At 46.6% G+C, this 16588-nt stretch overlaps 1 protein-coding gene across 4 annotated transcripts in view; it reads right to left on the bottom strand.

Annotated features, from left to right (window-relative positions):
• The window catches only part of MRPL28 (mitochondrial ribosomal protein L28), a 62376-nt gene extending 46022 nt beyond the window's left edge, over positions 1–16354 (bottom strand). Inside the window, exon 1 of one of the 4 annotated variants that reach the window (XM_068246902.1) lies at positions 16281–16354. In XM_068246902.1, the coding sequence (XP_068103003.1) occupies positions 16281–16299 (19 nt within the window). In that variant the 5' untranslated portion in view covers positions 16300–16354. Of the gene's footprint in view, positions 1–15026; positions 15312–15609; positions 15759–15806; positions 15843–16280 lie in introns of those variants that run through there. The other 3 variants (XM_068246903.1, XM_068246905.1, XM_068246904.1) reach the window with 3 other exon arrangements.
• Positions 16355–16588: the final 234 nt, after the last annotated feature.

Below are 16588 nucleotides of genomic sequence, written 5' to 3'. Positions count from 1 at the left end.
ACTAAAGACAGGTCCTGTAGCAAACGTCCGCTCCCTCCCTAACAAGCTAGATGAATTAAGACTCCTCAGTAGTGTTGGGCGAACAGTGTTCGCCACTGTTCGGGTTCTGCAGAACATCACCCTGTTCGGGTGATGTTCGAGTTCGACCGAACACCTGATGGTGTTCGGCCAAACCGTTCGGCCATGTGGCCGAACTAAGAGCGCATGGCCGAACGTTCGGCTAGCGCTGTGATTGGCCGAACGGGTCACGTGGTTCGGACCCGAACGCGCTCTGATTGGCCGAACGGGTCACGTGGTTCGGATAAATAAATACCTGATCCACGTCATTTCTTCGCCATTTGTCTGTGGGCTTAGCTTTGGGTAGGCAGGCAGGGTAGTTCTCTCTTCAGCCAGGCTAGCCAGGGTCCCCCCAGTCATTGTGTCTCTGCTGGGAACAGGAGTACACCGCTCACCCACACTATATAGCATTGTGTTTACTGCCACTCTGTGTACACCGCTCACCCACCACTGTATAGCATTGTGTTTACTGCCACTGTGTCTCTGCTGGGAACAGTAGTACACCGCTCACCCGCCACTGTATAGCATTGTGCTCTGTGTCGTTGCTGGGAATAGTAGTACACCGCTCACCCACCACTGTATAGCATTGTGCTCTGTGTCGCTGCTGGGAACAGTAGTACACCGCTCACCCACCACTGTATAGCATTGTGCTCTGTGTCGCTGCCGGGAACAGTAGTACACCGCTCACCCACCACTGTATAGCATTGTGCTCTGTGTCGCTGCTGGGAACAGTAGTACACCGCTCACCCACCACTGTATAGCATTGTGCTCTGTGTCGCTGCTGGGAATAGTAGTACGCCGCTCACCCACCACTGTACAATCAATTTTCTCAAAAACTATAAGCTCTTTATCAAATATTTTTTCTTCCTCTTGTACCCACTCCCAAGGTGCACATACCCTACAAATTTGGGGTATGTAGCATGTAAGGAAGCTTTACAAAGCACGAAAGTTCGGGTCCCCATTGACTTCCATTATGTTCGGAGTTCGGCGCGAACACCCGAACATCGCGGCCATGTTCGGCAAACGTTCGCGAACCCGAACATCCAGGTGTTCGCCCAACACTACTCCTCAGCGACAAGAGGGAACTCAGTCACAACACCCCAGTCTTTTGCTTTACTGAAACGTGGCTCCATGACGACATCCCTGAGAGTGCCCTCCAGCTCCCAGGTTTAAGCCTCATCCGAGCAGACAGAGACAGCACCCTCTCTGAGAAAAAGAAAGGGGGCGGCATCTGCTTCTACATCAGCTCCGCCTGGTGCTCAAACACCTCTGTACTGGCCAAGAAATGCACACCAGAACTTGAAGTTCTTCTCATCAACTGCAGGCCAATCTACTCGCCCAGGGAGTTCTCCTCCTACGTCCTCGTGGGTGTGTATATCCCTCCCGATGCAGAGGTAAATGCTGCACTGCGTGACCTCAGTGACATCATCACGCAGTGGGAGACGGCCCTCCCGGACTCGCTGTTCATTATCTTGGGGGATTTTAACAAGGCCAACCTCCGCAAAGAGCTGCCTCGTTTCCATCAGCACATCACCTGCCCCACCAGGAGTGCCAACACCCTCGACCACTGCTACACGGCCCTGAAAGACGCATACAAAGCGACACCGTGGGCAGCCCTAGGCTCATCTGATCACTGCATCATCCACCTGGTACCTACTTATAAAAGGCGCCTGGAAACCTCAAAACCGGTCACTAAGTCCTCCAAAGTGTGGTCAAGTGAGGCTAAACTACAACTTCAGGCCTGCTTTGACTGCACAGACTGGAAGGCTCTGGAATCGCCTAACCTGGACGAGTGGGCAGAAAATGTATCCTCGTACATCAGCTTCTGCGAGAACTCCTGTATTCCAACAAAAATCTTCAAACTGTATCCAAACGATAAACCGTGGTTCTCAAAAAAACTACGACAACTACGGCGCAGCAAGGAAGTCGCACATAAGTCCGGTAACCAGGATGAATACAGGAAGGCAAGGAACGACCTAAACAGAGAGCTGAGCTCCTCCGCCAGCGACAGGCTCAAACTGCAGAGGGTCATCAGATCTGCAGAGAGGATCATCGGGAGATCCCTTCCCACTCTGGACCTCCTCTACCACTTCAGGCTGAACACCAGAGCATTAAAGATCGCAAACAACCCCTCGCACCCAGGCTACCGCTTCTTTAATCAGCTCCCCTCGAGCCGGAAGCTTCGGTTCCGATCTATCTACACCAGGACCTCAAGACACAAGAACAGCTTCTTTCCCCCGGCTGTCAACCTCCTGAACTCTTTCCATGGGAATGCCCATCCCCACCCCACAATACCATGACGCACTAAAGCACTCTGCACATAGACGGCGCTCCAGCTCAAGCATACCATTCGGTTGTTTTTTTGTATTGTAACTTATGCCACATTGTCTCCCTCTGCATAAAGGTTATATAATGTTCTGTATTCTGTAAGTTCTGTTCCTACTGCATGTCCTGTCCTGTATCTGTAACTATATTGTGTATCAGTACCCTGTACGTACCAAGCCCAATTCCGGGCACGACCCAGTCGTGCTTGGCGAAATAAAGTTTCTGATTCTGATTCTGTTTGACTAACATGCTCAGCGTTTATGAGGTAGTGAACGCTAATGTGGATATTAAGAATGCTGTAGATGTGATATACTTGGACTTTGAAAAGGCCTTCGACACTGTTCCCCACAAAAGTCTGGTGCAAAAGTTGAGGATACAAGGACTGGGGAAGAGTCTGTGTGCATGGATAGGGAACTGGCTATTGGGCAGAAAACAAAGATTTGTGGTCAATGGATCATACTCAAAATGGGAGACTGTTAGCAGTGGGTTCCCACAGGGGTCAACAGGCTCTGGATAGGATGGCTATATGGGCACATAAACGGCAGATGAAATTCAATGTTGAAAAATGTAAAGTCATGCATTTTGGTCGTACCAATGGTCTAGCACCTTACAAAATAAATAGGATACAGTTGGGGACATCAAACTTGGACAAGGACTTAGGAGTACTCATCGACAACAAGTTAAATATTCGCACTCAATGCCAAGCCGCTGAAGCTAAAGCTAACAACATTTTGGGATGCATTAAAAGGGAAATAAAAACTCGACATGCTAGCATAATATTGCCCCTGTTTAACTCTCTAGTAAGGCCACATCTGGAATATGGAATTCAGTTCTGGGCATCACATTACAGGAAAGATATTGCAGTTTTAGAGAAGTTGCAGAGACGAGCAACAAAATTGATACGTGGGGTGGAAGGTCTCACTTACCAAGAAAGGTTAGATGAACTGGGTTTATTTAGGACTAGAGGACATGATCTGCGCATGGAGGAAAACATTTTAGCCATTTATTTAGGAAAGGGTTCTTTACAGTAAGAGTGATTAAGATGTGGAATGCATTGCCACAGGAAGTAGTTATGGCAAACGCTATACTTGCATTTAAAGGAGGCTTAGATGCTTTTCTTGCGTTGAAAGACATCCATGGCTACAATTACTAGGTAATGCCTAATGATGTTGATCCAGGGATTTTATCTGATTGCCATCTGGAGTCGGGAAGGAATTTTTTTCCCTTTTAGGGCTAATTGGACCATACCTTGTAAGGGTTTTTCGCCTTCCTCTGGATCAACAGGGATATGTGGGGGAGCAGGCTGGGGTTGTACTTTGTTCTCTGGTTGAACTCGATGGACGTAGGTCTTTTTTCAACCCAAATAACTATGTAACTATGACATATTACGCAGCACTGTGCTGAGTATATTGTCTTGTCACTAACTGTCCCTCAGAGAAGCTCACAATCTAGTCCCAGCCATAGTCCTATGTCAATGAATATATCGTGTAGTGCATGTATTATAGTCTAGAGCCAATTTTTTGTTTTTAAGGGGAAGTCATTTAACTTATCTGTATATTTTGGGGTTGTGGGAGGAAACTGGAGTACCTGGAGGAAACCCACGCAGAAATGGGGACATACAAACTCCTTGCAGATGTTGACCTGGCTGGGATTCGAACTGGGGACCCATCGCTGCAAGGCAAGCGTGCTGATGACTCGCTGACGCATGATACAGACTCACCCCCTCTGATGATCGCTTTAAAAGGACACTTGATCTATCTCCAGCCACACAGCTTTGTCCCTTCACTGGTCGGCTCGCACTTGCGATGCATGACTTTGATATGCAGCCGGGCTTCTTGTGAACAGAGTGCGCACTGCAACTGGTAACTGCTACCAGATATCCGTGGCTGCTGGAATTATGGGGACTCTGCATCCTTCCTCCATTACATGTGATCAGCGTGTTGGCTGCTAACCTGGAGACACAGGGACTTATAAAACTTGAGACGCCTCAATACAAGGCTTGTCACAGAGCTACAGGAGGGTGAGACTGTTCATTATACATCCTATTGATGCTTCTTTTCTTTGCATCTGCTTGTATCCTACGCTATCATCCCAACTGCAGCTTACGCTTCACACGTTAACCCTCCCTACTCTCTGGTACCACACAGCCTGGATTTCTTCAGAGTGTGTGGTTCTGGATGAGTGATGCGAATACTGTCAGTATGGAAGTGCTCCACCTTTGTTTTTAAAAGTTTTAATAGTCTTCTGTACACTATCACATTAACCACTTGGAGGAAAGGAAAGGAGAGACCGCTGCACTCACGTGTATAACCAAAAGGGAGCAGGGAAATCAAATGCCAAAGTCCACATGCAACCAGAAAAATCCCGCTGCACCAATTGGTTGGGTGAAATTAGAAAATCCTTTTATTGCTCTTTAATCCATCATCAGTGTTACAATAAAAAAGCTCACGCGTATCGGAGCGTAAGATGGCTCCTTAATCATAGCTTACAAACAATAGTATGTTCACAGGTTATATAGTGCATCAGGTCACACCCCTGGGGGTGTGGACCCCAGACTTAAAGGTATATACAACACAGTGCTATTAAAAAGGTGGTATATATCACCATAATGCATAATATAAAATCCCTATTTAAAAACAAGTACATACAGCATGATATCATAGCAACCTAACATAATAACTACCCAGTATTCATAGTTGTTAGTATTATTTTATATTTCGGATGATACCTAACCTTACTTATCATAGAATGTGTTGAGATCTAATCTGGAATTTAGTCCTAAAGGGGAACGTGTCCCCAATTTCCAGATCCAGAAAGCTTCTCGCCTTAAAAGTCTCCCATAAATGTCACCTCCCCTCAAGGAATGTGACACCCTTTCTATACCATGGAACCTGAAACCCGACATATTGCCTGAGTGGACATGGAAAAAATGTCTGGAAACGCTCGAGGCGCGGGTAATATATGCAGCGTTCCTGAGACATCTTCCAGCCCCATGATAGTGTTCGGAAATTCTCTGACGGAGAGGACGGGTAGTACAACCCACATACTGCATCCCACACTCCACACAGATGACCAGATATACAACATTATGGGTATTACAATTAATATATTGTCTAATGTCATAGCTGGTATGTCTGGAGAGTGAGAGAACCTCCCGTGCTTGTTCATGAACATCGCAGTACCTACATGTGCTGTAGCCACATCTGTAAGAGCCTAAATATCTCAGCCAAGTGGGTCTAGGTCTATCGACACTTTGGAACAAGCTAGGGGAAAGTCTTGCGCCCAAAGAAGGAGCGCGTCGTGAGGAAAAGCCACAACCCTCCGCCAATACAGCTTGCAGTTTAGGATCTGAGTGGAGGACAGGCAAGTATTTTTTAATAATTTTAACGATCTGGGCATATTCCAGACTGTATGAAGTAACAAAGTTTATACCTTTATTAGATTGCCTGTTCCCACAGCCAGATCCAGGAGTTAGTAGATCAGCTCTAGTTTTATGTAAAACCCGATCTCTGGCCTCCGAAACGAGGCCATCCTGATAACCTCGATCTCTAAGTCTGGTTTGTACTAGATCCAATTCTTGTTTAATTTTAGTTGGATCTGAACAGTTCCTTGCCGCTCTAATCATTTCTCCATATGGAATGGATCTTAAGGTGTGTCTCGGATGGCAGCTTGTGGCTAAAAGCAAAGAGTTGCCCGCACATTCCTTCCTAAAAGTTCTGGTCAGTATCTTCCCCGTCGTGGCACCGCCAGTCAGATGTAAATCTAAAAAATCAATTCCCGTGGTATTATGGGACATCGTAAAGGACAGGTTCAGATCATTGTTGTTACAGTACTCCAAAAATTGTGACACGCCCCCCTCAGGCCCCCTCCAAACCAGCAGCAGATCATCTATATATCTAGCATACCAAAATATAGACTCAGAAAAGGGGTTAAATTCTCCAAAGATGCGGAGCTCCTCCCACCATCCCATGTACAGGTTTGCCAGGGATGGGGAGAACTTGGCTCCCATAGAAGCTCCGCATCTCTGGAGATAATACACCCCGTCAAACATAAAATAATTTCGGCTAAGTAGATGATCTACTGCTAGGAGGAGGAAGTCACAGACAGTGGACGTGAATGAGACTTTTAAGGCGAGAAGCTTTCTGGATCTGGAAATTGGGGACACGTTCCCCTTTAGGACTAAATTCCAGATTAGATCTCAACACATTCTATGATAAGTAAGGTTAGGTATCATCCGAAATATAAAATAATACTAACAACTATGAATACTGGGTAGTTATTATGTTAGGTTGCTATGATATTATGCTGTATGTACTTGTTTTTAAATAGGGATTTTATATTATGCATTATGGTGATATATACCACCTTTTTAATAGCACTGTGTTGTATATACCTTTAAGTCTGGGGTCCACACCCCCAGGGGTGTGACCTGATGCACTATATAACCTGTGAACATACTCTTGTTTGTAAGCTATGATTAAGGAGCCATCTTATGCTCCGATACGCGTGAGCTTTTTTATTGTAACACTGATGATGGATTAAAGAGCAATAAAAGGATTTTCTAATTTCACCCAACCAATTGGTGCAGCGGGATTTTTCTGGTTGCATGTGGACTATCACATTAACCACTTCAGGACGAGAGCAATTTTTGCATATCAGCGCTGCTCCCCTTCATTCGCCAATAACTTTATTACTCCTTATCACTGCTAAATGATCTACATATTGTTTTTTTCAGGACAAATTAGGCTTTTAGTGTGTGACAATTTGGTTAGTGAATACCTTATTTTCTATGTATTTTAAAGGGAAATTGAGGTAAAAAATAGAACACACACTATTTCTCCAATTACATCCATTATAGCTTTACAATAAACAGTGCTAAGTAGAAGTTAAACACACAAATTTTACATTCTTATCCATCCTGGTTAATACAACATTTAGATTATGTTCCTAGCACAATGTATGGTGACAATATTGTATCTGGAAATAAAGGTGCCTTTTTCTGTTTTGTGTTTTTTGATTTCACATTGTACACCATTCAATGATTATGAGACCTTATTTGCAAAAATAACAGTAATATAACCTCATGGTATACTTATTTAAAAAGCCAAGTTCCTAAGGTAACAATACATGTTTTTCTCTTATATTCTGTCACTTTGTTTCCAATTTACAGGTCTTTTATTTTGGTACAGAATATGCGAAAGTGTAATTGCTTTTGATTCAGTTTGTGACTAAAAAGAATACACAAGACAAGGCCCTCAACCCTAAAACTTTCTAAACTCCATTCTACAACTTATCAGTGTTAAAATGTTACTACATACAGTGGTTTGCAAATGTATTCGGCCCCCTTGAAGTTTTCCACATTTTGTCATATTACTGCCACAAACACGAATCAATTTTATTGGAATTCCACGTGAAAGACGAATACAAAGTGTTGTACACGTGAGAAGTGGAACGAAAATCATACGATTCCAAATTTTTTTTTTTACAACTAAATAACTGCAAAGTGGAGAGTGTGTAATTATTCAGCCCCCTTTGGTCTGAGTGCATTCAGTTGCCCATAGATATTGCCTGATGAGTGCCAATGACTAAATAGAGTGCACCCGTGTGTAATCTAATGTCACTACAAATAGAGAATATTGGGAGCAACATCATCAAGTAGTCCAAAGAACACACCAGACAGGTCAGGGATAAAGTTACTGAGAAATTTAAAGCAAGCTTAGGCTACAACAAAATTTCCAAAACCTTGAACATCCCACGGAGCACTGTTCAAGCGATCATTCAGAAATGAAAGGAGTATGGCAAAACTGTAAACCTACCAAAACAAAGCTGTCCACCTAAACTCACAGGCCGAACCAAGAGAGCGCTGATCAGAAATGCAGTCAAGAGGCCCATGGTGACTCTGAACAAGCTGCAGAGATCTACAGCTCAGGTGGGGGAATCTGTCCATAGGACAACTATTAGTCGTGCACTGCACAAAGTTGGCCTTTATGGAAGAGTGGCAAGAAGAAAGCCATTGTCAACAGAAAAGCATGAGTCCCGTTTGCCACAAACCATGTGGGGGACACAGCAAACATGTGGAAGAAGGTGCTCTGGTAAGATGAGACTAAAATTGAATGGCCAAAATTCAAAATGTTATGTGTGGGGGAAAACTAACACTGGACTTCACTCAGAACACACCATCCCCACTGTCAAATATGGTGGTGGCAGTATTATGCTCTGGGGGTGCTTCTCTTTAGCAGGGACAGGGAAGCTGGTCAGAGTTCATCTTAAGATGGATGGAGCCAAATACAGGGCAATCTTGGAAGAAAACCTCTTGGAGTCTGCAAAAGACTTGAGACTGGGGCAGAGGTGCTCCTTCCAGCAGGACAACGACCCTAAACATAAAGCCAGGGCAACAATGGAATGTTTTAAAACAAAACATATCCATGTGTTAGAATGGTCCAGTCAAAGTCCAGATCTAAATCCAATCAATAATCTGTGGCAAGATCTGAAAACTGCTGTTCACAAACGCTGTCCATCTAATCTGACTGAGCTGGAGCTGTTTTGCAAAGAAGAATGGGCAAGGATTTCAGTCTGTAGATGTGCAAAGCTGGTAGAGACATACCCTAAAAGACTGGCAGCTGCCATTGCAGCAAAAGGTGGTGCTACAAAGCTTTGACTCAGGGGGCGGAATTACGCACACCTCACTTTGCAGTTTTTTTAATGTTTGGAATCATGTATGATTTTCGTTCCACTTCTCACGTGTACACCACTTGTATTGGTTTTCACATGGAATTCCAATAAAATTGATTCATGTTTGTGGCAGTAATATGACAAAACTAGTAGACCCAAGCCGTTTAAAAACGGGCTCTAGGTCTTTTTTTTTTTTTTTTTTTTTAACGCCGCCGCCAGTCACTTAGGATGCGCGCGCACCCAACTGCCTGCCCACCAACCTCCCTCCCTGGTGTCTCCAGCTCTATGTTACTGCGCACAATGCGCAGTAACAACAAATTACCAGGGACGCTGCGACACTTAGCTTCTATTAGGTAGGATGTGGAAAACTTCAAGGGGGCCGAATACTTTTGCAAACCACTGTATGTCTCTTGTAGTTTTGCTAAGACTTTCCCAAGTTTGATCATAATTTTGAAAATTGCTTTTTTTATGTTGGATTGAGATTGTCCCTACCCATTTTTTTATATGGCATGTGTCCAAGCTTTAAAGAAAACCTGTAACAAAGAAAACCTCCCCTAGGGGGTACTCACCTCGGGTGGGGGAAGCCTCCGGTTCCTATTGAGGCTTCCCCTGTCCTCCTCGGCCCCTCGGCGGTGGCAAAAATCCTCCCGGAACAGCGGCAATGTAAATATTTACCTCACCGGCTCCAGCGCAGTATCGGTTCTCCGCCTCGGAAATAGGTGGTAATAGCCAATCACTGTCAGGCCACTCTACAGTGCAGGCGCAAGTCTCCTGCGCAGTAGAGCGGACCCGACGGAGATCGGCTATTTTCTCCTATCTCTGTGCGGAGAGCCGAAACAGCGCCCCCACTGGAGCCAGGAGAGCTAAATAAATCAGCGATTATAAGGCTTGTCGAGGGAGGATTCCGGGACTCTTCGGGAGAGCCAGCACTGGACTGCCTGCAGCTACAGGAGTGGGGGAAGCCTCATTGGGACTCTGAGGCTTCCCCCTTCCCAGGGGAACTTTTTTTTGTTATAGGGTCTCTTTAAGACACACCAAAATGTATTCTTCAACTCTTCAGGGTTAAAATGATACCACATATGCCTCATTTAGTAACAAACTGGTGGTGTACTCTCCACAACTACACTGGACGTATATATATCCATCCAGATAGGCCTAAGTCAGGAGTGTCAAACTCAAAAAGACAGAGGGCCGAAGTTAAAACTTAAAGGACTTACGAGGCAAAATTACTAAAAAAAAGTTAATCACCTGCCTCATCTTTTAAGGCACGGAGGACGCCGTCCGCGCCCTCCGTGCCGATCCGCCGGGTCCCCTTGCTCATTACCCCCCCCCCCCCCCGGCCGGCTGCTGACCCCACAGCCCAGGTCGGGCTCGCCTGCCTCTCGCAACATGGCCGCTTCCTCTGGCCACGGCTGCACAGTCCGCCTGGCCGCGAGTGCGGCTGCGCAGCTCTAGGGCCAACCCCCTAAACCACGCTACGTAGCATGGATCGGGGGGGGGGGTTGGCCCTAGAGCTGCGCAGCCGCAGCCAGAGGAAGCGGCCATGTTGCGAGAGGCAGGAGAGCCCGACCCGGGCCGTGGGGTCGGCAGCCGGCACGGGGGGCTAATGAGCGGGGGGACCCGGCGGATCAGCACGGAGGGCGCGGACGGCGTCCTCCGTGCCTTAAAAGATGAGGCAGGTGATTAACTTTTTTTAGTAATTTCGCCTCGTAAGTCCTTTAAATCAGGTCAAGGGCCGACAGCCATATTTATCCCCCCCCACCTTCCCTACTATTTGGAATGATCACACAACACCCCACAATTTGCACCGCACATCATAACTGCGGTGCAAAAAAAAAATGTTAGGTTAACCAGGCATAGTTGCCCAGAGTAAAGGTTAGCAAGGTATGTGCTACCAGTATAGGTAGCCAGGCATAGGAGCCGCAGAATAGGTAGCTAAGCATAGCAGGTGCCCCAGTATAGTTATCCAGACATAAGTGCCCCACTATAGGTAGCTAGGCATAAGTAGGTGCCTCAGTATAGCAGGTGCCTCAGTATAGGTAGCCAGGCATAGGTAGGTGCCTCAGTATAGGTAGCCAGGCAATGGGTCGGTGTCCCAGTATAGGTAGCTAGGCATAGGTAGGTGCCTCAGTATAGGTAGGTAGGCGCCTCTGTATAGGTAGCCAGGCAATAGGTAGGTGTGCCAGTATAGATAGCCAGGCAATAGGTAGGTGTGCCAGTGTAAGTAGCTAGGCAATAGGTAGGTGTCTCAGTATAGGTAGCTAGGCAATAGGTAGGTGCCTCAGTATTGGTAGCTAGGCATAGGCAGGTACCTCAGTATAAGTAGCCAAGCAATAGGTAGGTGTCCTAGTATAGGTAGCCAAGCAATAGGTATGTGCCTCAGCATAGGTAGCCACTGGCCAGGCAATAGGTAGGTGTGCCAATATAGGTAGCCAGGCAATAGGTAGGTATCCCAGTATAGATAGCCAGGCTATAGGTAGGTGCCTCAGTATAGGTAACCAGGCTATAGGTAGGTGCCTCAGTATAGATTGCCAGGCTATAGGTAGGTGCCTCAGTATAGATAGCCAGGCTATAGGTAGGTGCCTCAGTATAGATAGCCAGGCTATAGGTAGGTGCTTCAGTACAGATAGCCAGGCTATAGGTAGGTGCCTCAGTAAAGATAGCCAGGCTTTAGGTAGGTGCCTCAGTATAGATAGCCAGGCTATAGGTAGGTGTGCCAGTGTAAGTAGCTAGGCAATAGGTAGGTGTCTCAGTATAGGTAGCTAGGCAATAGGTAGGTGCCTCAGTATTGGTAGCTAGGCATAGGCAGGTACCTCAGTATAAGTAGCCAAGCAATAGGTAGGTGTCCTAGTATAGGTAGCCAAGCAATAGGTATGTGCCTCAGCATAGGTAGCCACTGGCCAGGCAATAGGTAGGTGTGCCAATATAGGTAGCCAGGCAATAGGTAGGTATCCCAGTATAGATAGCCAGGCTATAGGTAGGTGCCTCAGTATAGGTAACCAGGCTATAGGTAGGTGCCTCAGTATAGATTGCCAGGCTATAGGTAGGTGCCTCAGTATAGATAGCCAGGCTATAGGTAGGTGCCTCAGTATAGATAGCCAGGCTATAGGTAGGTGCCTCAGTATAGATAGCCAGGCTATAGGTAGGTGCCTCAGTATAGATAGCCAGGCTATAGGTAGGTGCCTCAGTAAAGATAGCCAGGCTATAGGTAGGTGCCTCAGTATAGATAGCCAGGCTATAGGTAGGTGCCTCAGTATAGGTAGCCAGGCTATAGGTAGGTGCCTCAGTATAGGTAGCCAGGCTATAGGTAGGTGCCTCAGTATAGGTAGCCAGGCTATAGGTAGGTGCCTCAGTATAGGTAGCCAGGCTATAGGTAGGTGCCTCGGTATAGATAGCCAGGCTATAGGTAGGTGCCTCGCTATAGGTAGCCAGGCTATAGGTAGGTGCCTCGCTATAGGTAGCCTCACTATAGGTAGGTGCCTCGCTATAGGTAGCCAGGCTATAGGTAGGTGCCTCAGTATAGATAGCCAGGCAATAGGTAGGTGCCCCAGTATAGATAGCCAGGCAATAGGTAGGTGCCTCGGTATAGATAGCCAGGCTATAGGTAGGTGCCTCGCTATAGGTAGCCAGGCTATAGGTAGGTGCCTCGCTATAGGTAGCCTCGCTATAGGTAGGTGCCTCGCTATAGGTAGCCAGGCTATAGGTAGGTGCCTCAGTATAGATAGCCAGGCAATAGGTAGGTGCCCCAGTATAGATAGCCAGGCAATAGGTAGGTGCCTCGGTATAGGTAGCCAGGCTATAGGTAGGTGCCTCGGTATAGGTAGCCAGGCTATAGGTAGGTGCCTCAGTATAGATACCCAGGCTATAGGTAGGTGGTGCCTCAGTATAGATAGCCAGGCTATAGGTAGGTGCCTCAGTATAGATAGCCAGGCTATAGGAAGGTGCCTCAGTATAGGTAGCCAGGCAATAGGTAGGTGCCTCAGTATAGGTAGCCAGGCTATAGGTAGGTACCTCACTGTAGGTAGCTAGGCAAAAAGTAGGTGCCCATGTATAGGTAGGTAGGAAGTTGTCCCAGTAATATCCCGCTTGCTGTTGCACTCAGCGATGCGGCGGGTGGTGGCAGTTCTGCATTCTGCTCACCAGCATGAGCCCCGCACTGGAGAATGATACAGAAGAACTGTGTGTCCCTAGCTGCTGGCGCGCGTATACAGGAACTTCCTGTATATGCGGGTCAGCAGCCAGGGACACACAGCTCTCCTGTGATCAGTGCAGGGGTCACGCTGGTGTGCAGAACAGCCGCCAACCACCGCACTAGAGAGGACAACGGCCCGTGGCGAAGAGAGGAGGGAGGGAGATGGGCCGTCATCGGGAGGTGGAGCAGGTAAGTGATAGAGCGTAGCAACGCTCTATCAACTCACGTGAGGATGATGGGCGGGACGGGGCAGACCCTTTAGCGTGGCTGCGGACCAGCTTTGGAAGCGATGCAGGCCAGAGATAATTATAATTTAAAAAGTAGCGGTGGGCCAGAGTTTGACACATGTGGCTTAAGTGGTTAAAGGGAACCTAAACTGAGAAGAATATGGATTTTTCCTTTTAAAATTATACCAGTTGTCTGACTCTCCTGCTGATCCGGTGTCTCCAATACTTTTAGCCACAGCCCCTCAACAAGCAGGTAGATCAGGTGTTCTGACTGAAGTCAGACTGGATTAGCTGCATGCTTGTTTCAGGTGTGTGATTCAGCCACTGCTGCTGCCAAAGAGATCAGCAGGACTGCCAAGCAACTGGTATTATTTAAAAGGAAACATCCATATCCCTCTCAGTTAAGGTTCCCTTTAAAGAGAATCTGTATTGTTAAAATCGCACAAAAGTAAACATACCAGTGCGTTAGGGGACATTTCCTATTACCCTCTGTCACAATTTCGCCGCTCCTCGCCACATTAAAAGTGGTTAAAAACAGTTTTAAAAAGTTTGTTTATAAACAAACAAAATGGCCACCAAAACAGGAAGTAGGTTGATGTACAGCATGTCCACACATAGAAAATACATCCATACACAGGCAGGCTGTATACACCCTTCCTTTTGAATCTCAAGAGATCATTTGTGTGTTTCTTTCCCCCTGCATCTCTCATGCACTGAAGTTTCAGGCTGCTCTTTTCTTCCTGCAAACAGCTTTGCCCTTGGCTGAATTTCCTGAGTATGTGAAAGCCCAGCCAGCTCAGAGGACGATTTATCCAGCTTGTAAAAGATTAGAGAGAAGAGAGAAGCTGCCCTAATCTAAATAATACACAGGCAGTGTGCATAGAGGGGCCTGGAAGGGGGAGTTCATAGCAAAACCACAACACTGAAGAACTTGGCAGCCTTCCAGACACAGGCCGACAAGTCTGACAGGGGAAAGATACATTGATTTATTACAGAGACTGTGATAGTATAAAGTGCTGCAGTAAGCCAGAACACATTAGAATAGCTTTTGGAACTTGTAGGATGATAAAAAACAGGATGCAATTTTTGTTACAGAGTCTCTTTAAGGCCTAGAACCCACTAGAAAGCGATATCACAATCGCTAGTGACTTGTGATAGCTTTTTGCAAGCGATTTTGGGAGCAATTTCCCTGCTCCTATACAAATCATTAGAATGAAAACGTTCCCAAAATTCTGCATGTCCTGTGATTGTGATTTCCTTAATCGAAATCGCTCTACTGGAATCTGTCCCATCCATTTAAGGAAATCACTAGCGATTGAAAGTGCTCCCTAAATGCACACACACAAAAAAAACCGCTTTAGTGGGTACCAGGCCTAAACGTGATCACTTTGTGCTGAACCAGGCCTGGGCAAACTATGGACCACGGGCCAAACTACGGCCAGCAAAGGCTATGGAGGTGGACCGTCAGAGGGGCGCATTCCACACCTCTCCAATTCTCATTCCTGTGATTTGTTAAAAAAATATGTGCAACATACATTCAAGAAGTAACTGACCCAATTACTCGTTACAGCGGCGATCGCCAGATGACCATGGCAACGGCGGCATCATGTGACCTGCTGTCACGAGAGTAAGAGGAAAGGGTACTACTTTTAAAAGGAATCTGTAACAAAAAAAAATTGCCCCTGGGGGGTACTATGCATTCTGTCTTGTATTCCATGGCACACGGATCCGTGTAGGATTCATGTTTTTATTTACAAGTGGAAGCAGATCCTATTTTTAACATGGGATCCGCTTCCTGCATTTAAGCATGGATACGTTTTTAACGCAAGCTCTATACCTGCATTTAAAGGGGGCTTAGATGCTTTCCTTGCGTTGAAAGACATCCATGGCTACAATTACTAGGTTATGCCTAATGATGTTGATCCAGGGATTTTATCTGATTGCCATCTGGAGTCAGGAAGGAATTTTTCCCATTTGGGGCTAATTGGACCATGCCTGGTGGGGTTTTTTTCGCCTTCCTCTGGATCAACAGGGGTATGTGGGGGACGGGCTGGAGTTGTACTTTGTACTGGTTGAACTCGATGGACGTATGTCTTTTTTCAACCAAAATAACTATGTAACTATGTAACATCGTACCCAAAATCACGCAGTGCTATGAATGGGAAACCACATGTGAAGGTCGAAAATGGAATTAAAAAGTAAGAGAGGAGTAAGGTGGAAAGGATGAGGAAGGGGTGGGCAAAGAAAAAGGTTGCCACCAGGAATCGATCATGGCCCCCCCCTTGTGAATCCCCATGAAATGCAGAGCGCAGCGGACGTTTAGGTTACATTACCGTTCGGTGACCGGCTTCCTACTTCCTGTTTCCTATGACGCGAAACAGGAAGTAGGAAGCAGGTTCCCTGTCACTTCGTCCGAAATAGCTACTGTGTGCATTGCGCATGCCTACGCATGCGCACATCCATCAGTGCTTCAAAAGGGGGGGGAGGGGGAGTCGTCATATACAGCTACCTTTCTGCCGCACTACAAAAGTAGCAAACCTAGCGCAAAACTGTCTGTCACTAGAAGTAGCTATGAGTCGCTGTGCACTGTGCAGGCTTGCCGAGGTCTCATCTCCTGTGCTTTACTACACAGCTGCGCGACTCGCAGGGCACCTGATACTCCCTCACTAGGGCTGAAGCCTGAAGTGCTTTTCCCTGCTTCCTCCTAAAGGCTCCCTGCAATATCTGTCCTCCTCGCAATTGAATGCACAGCAGAGCGGTGTATATCTATGGCATACACCTCGTATAGTGCTGTGCATCGCTCTTACCTGCTCTCTCTGCTTTCATCAAAGCCCCTCTGGTATCATTTACATTTGTGCAGCTCCTGACTGAGTTGTCATGTGACAAACTCGGGAACCACAGTACACTGGGCAGCAGCTCTGATGAAAGTGCAGGAGAGGCGCAATGCACATCGCTGGACGAGGTGTAATGGAGGTATAAACTGCTTTGCTGTGCATTTACAATACAAGGTTGCGGGACACTCACATTGAAAGGGGGGGGGGGGGGGGGGGAGAACGTTAGCCACTGGGGGAGGGGAGAGACTGACCTCCAGTTACATAAATGTTTGTGGGAAGCT

The sequence above is a fragment of the Hyperolius riggenbachi genome, chromosome 7 (genome assembly GCF_040937935.1).
Source record: "Hyperolius riggenbachi isolate aHypRig1 chromosome 7, aHypRig1.pri, whole genome shotgun sequence".
In the NCBI taxonomy this organism is placed as follows: Eukaryota; Metazoa; Chordata; class Amphibia; order Anura; family Hyperoliidae; genus Hyperolius; species Hyperolius riggenbachi.
The sequence above is the reverse complement of the archived record's forward strand: the minus strand, read 5'-3'. Positions and strand labels throughout refer to the sequence as shown.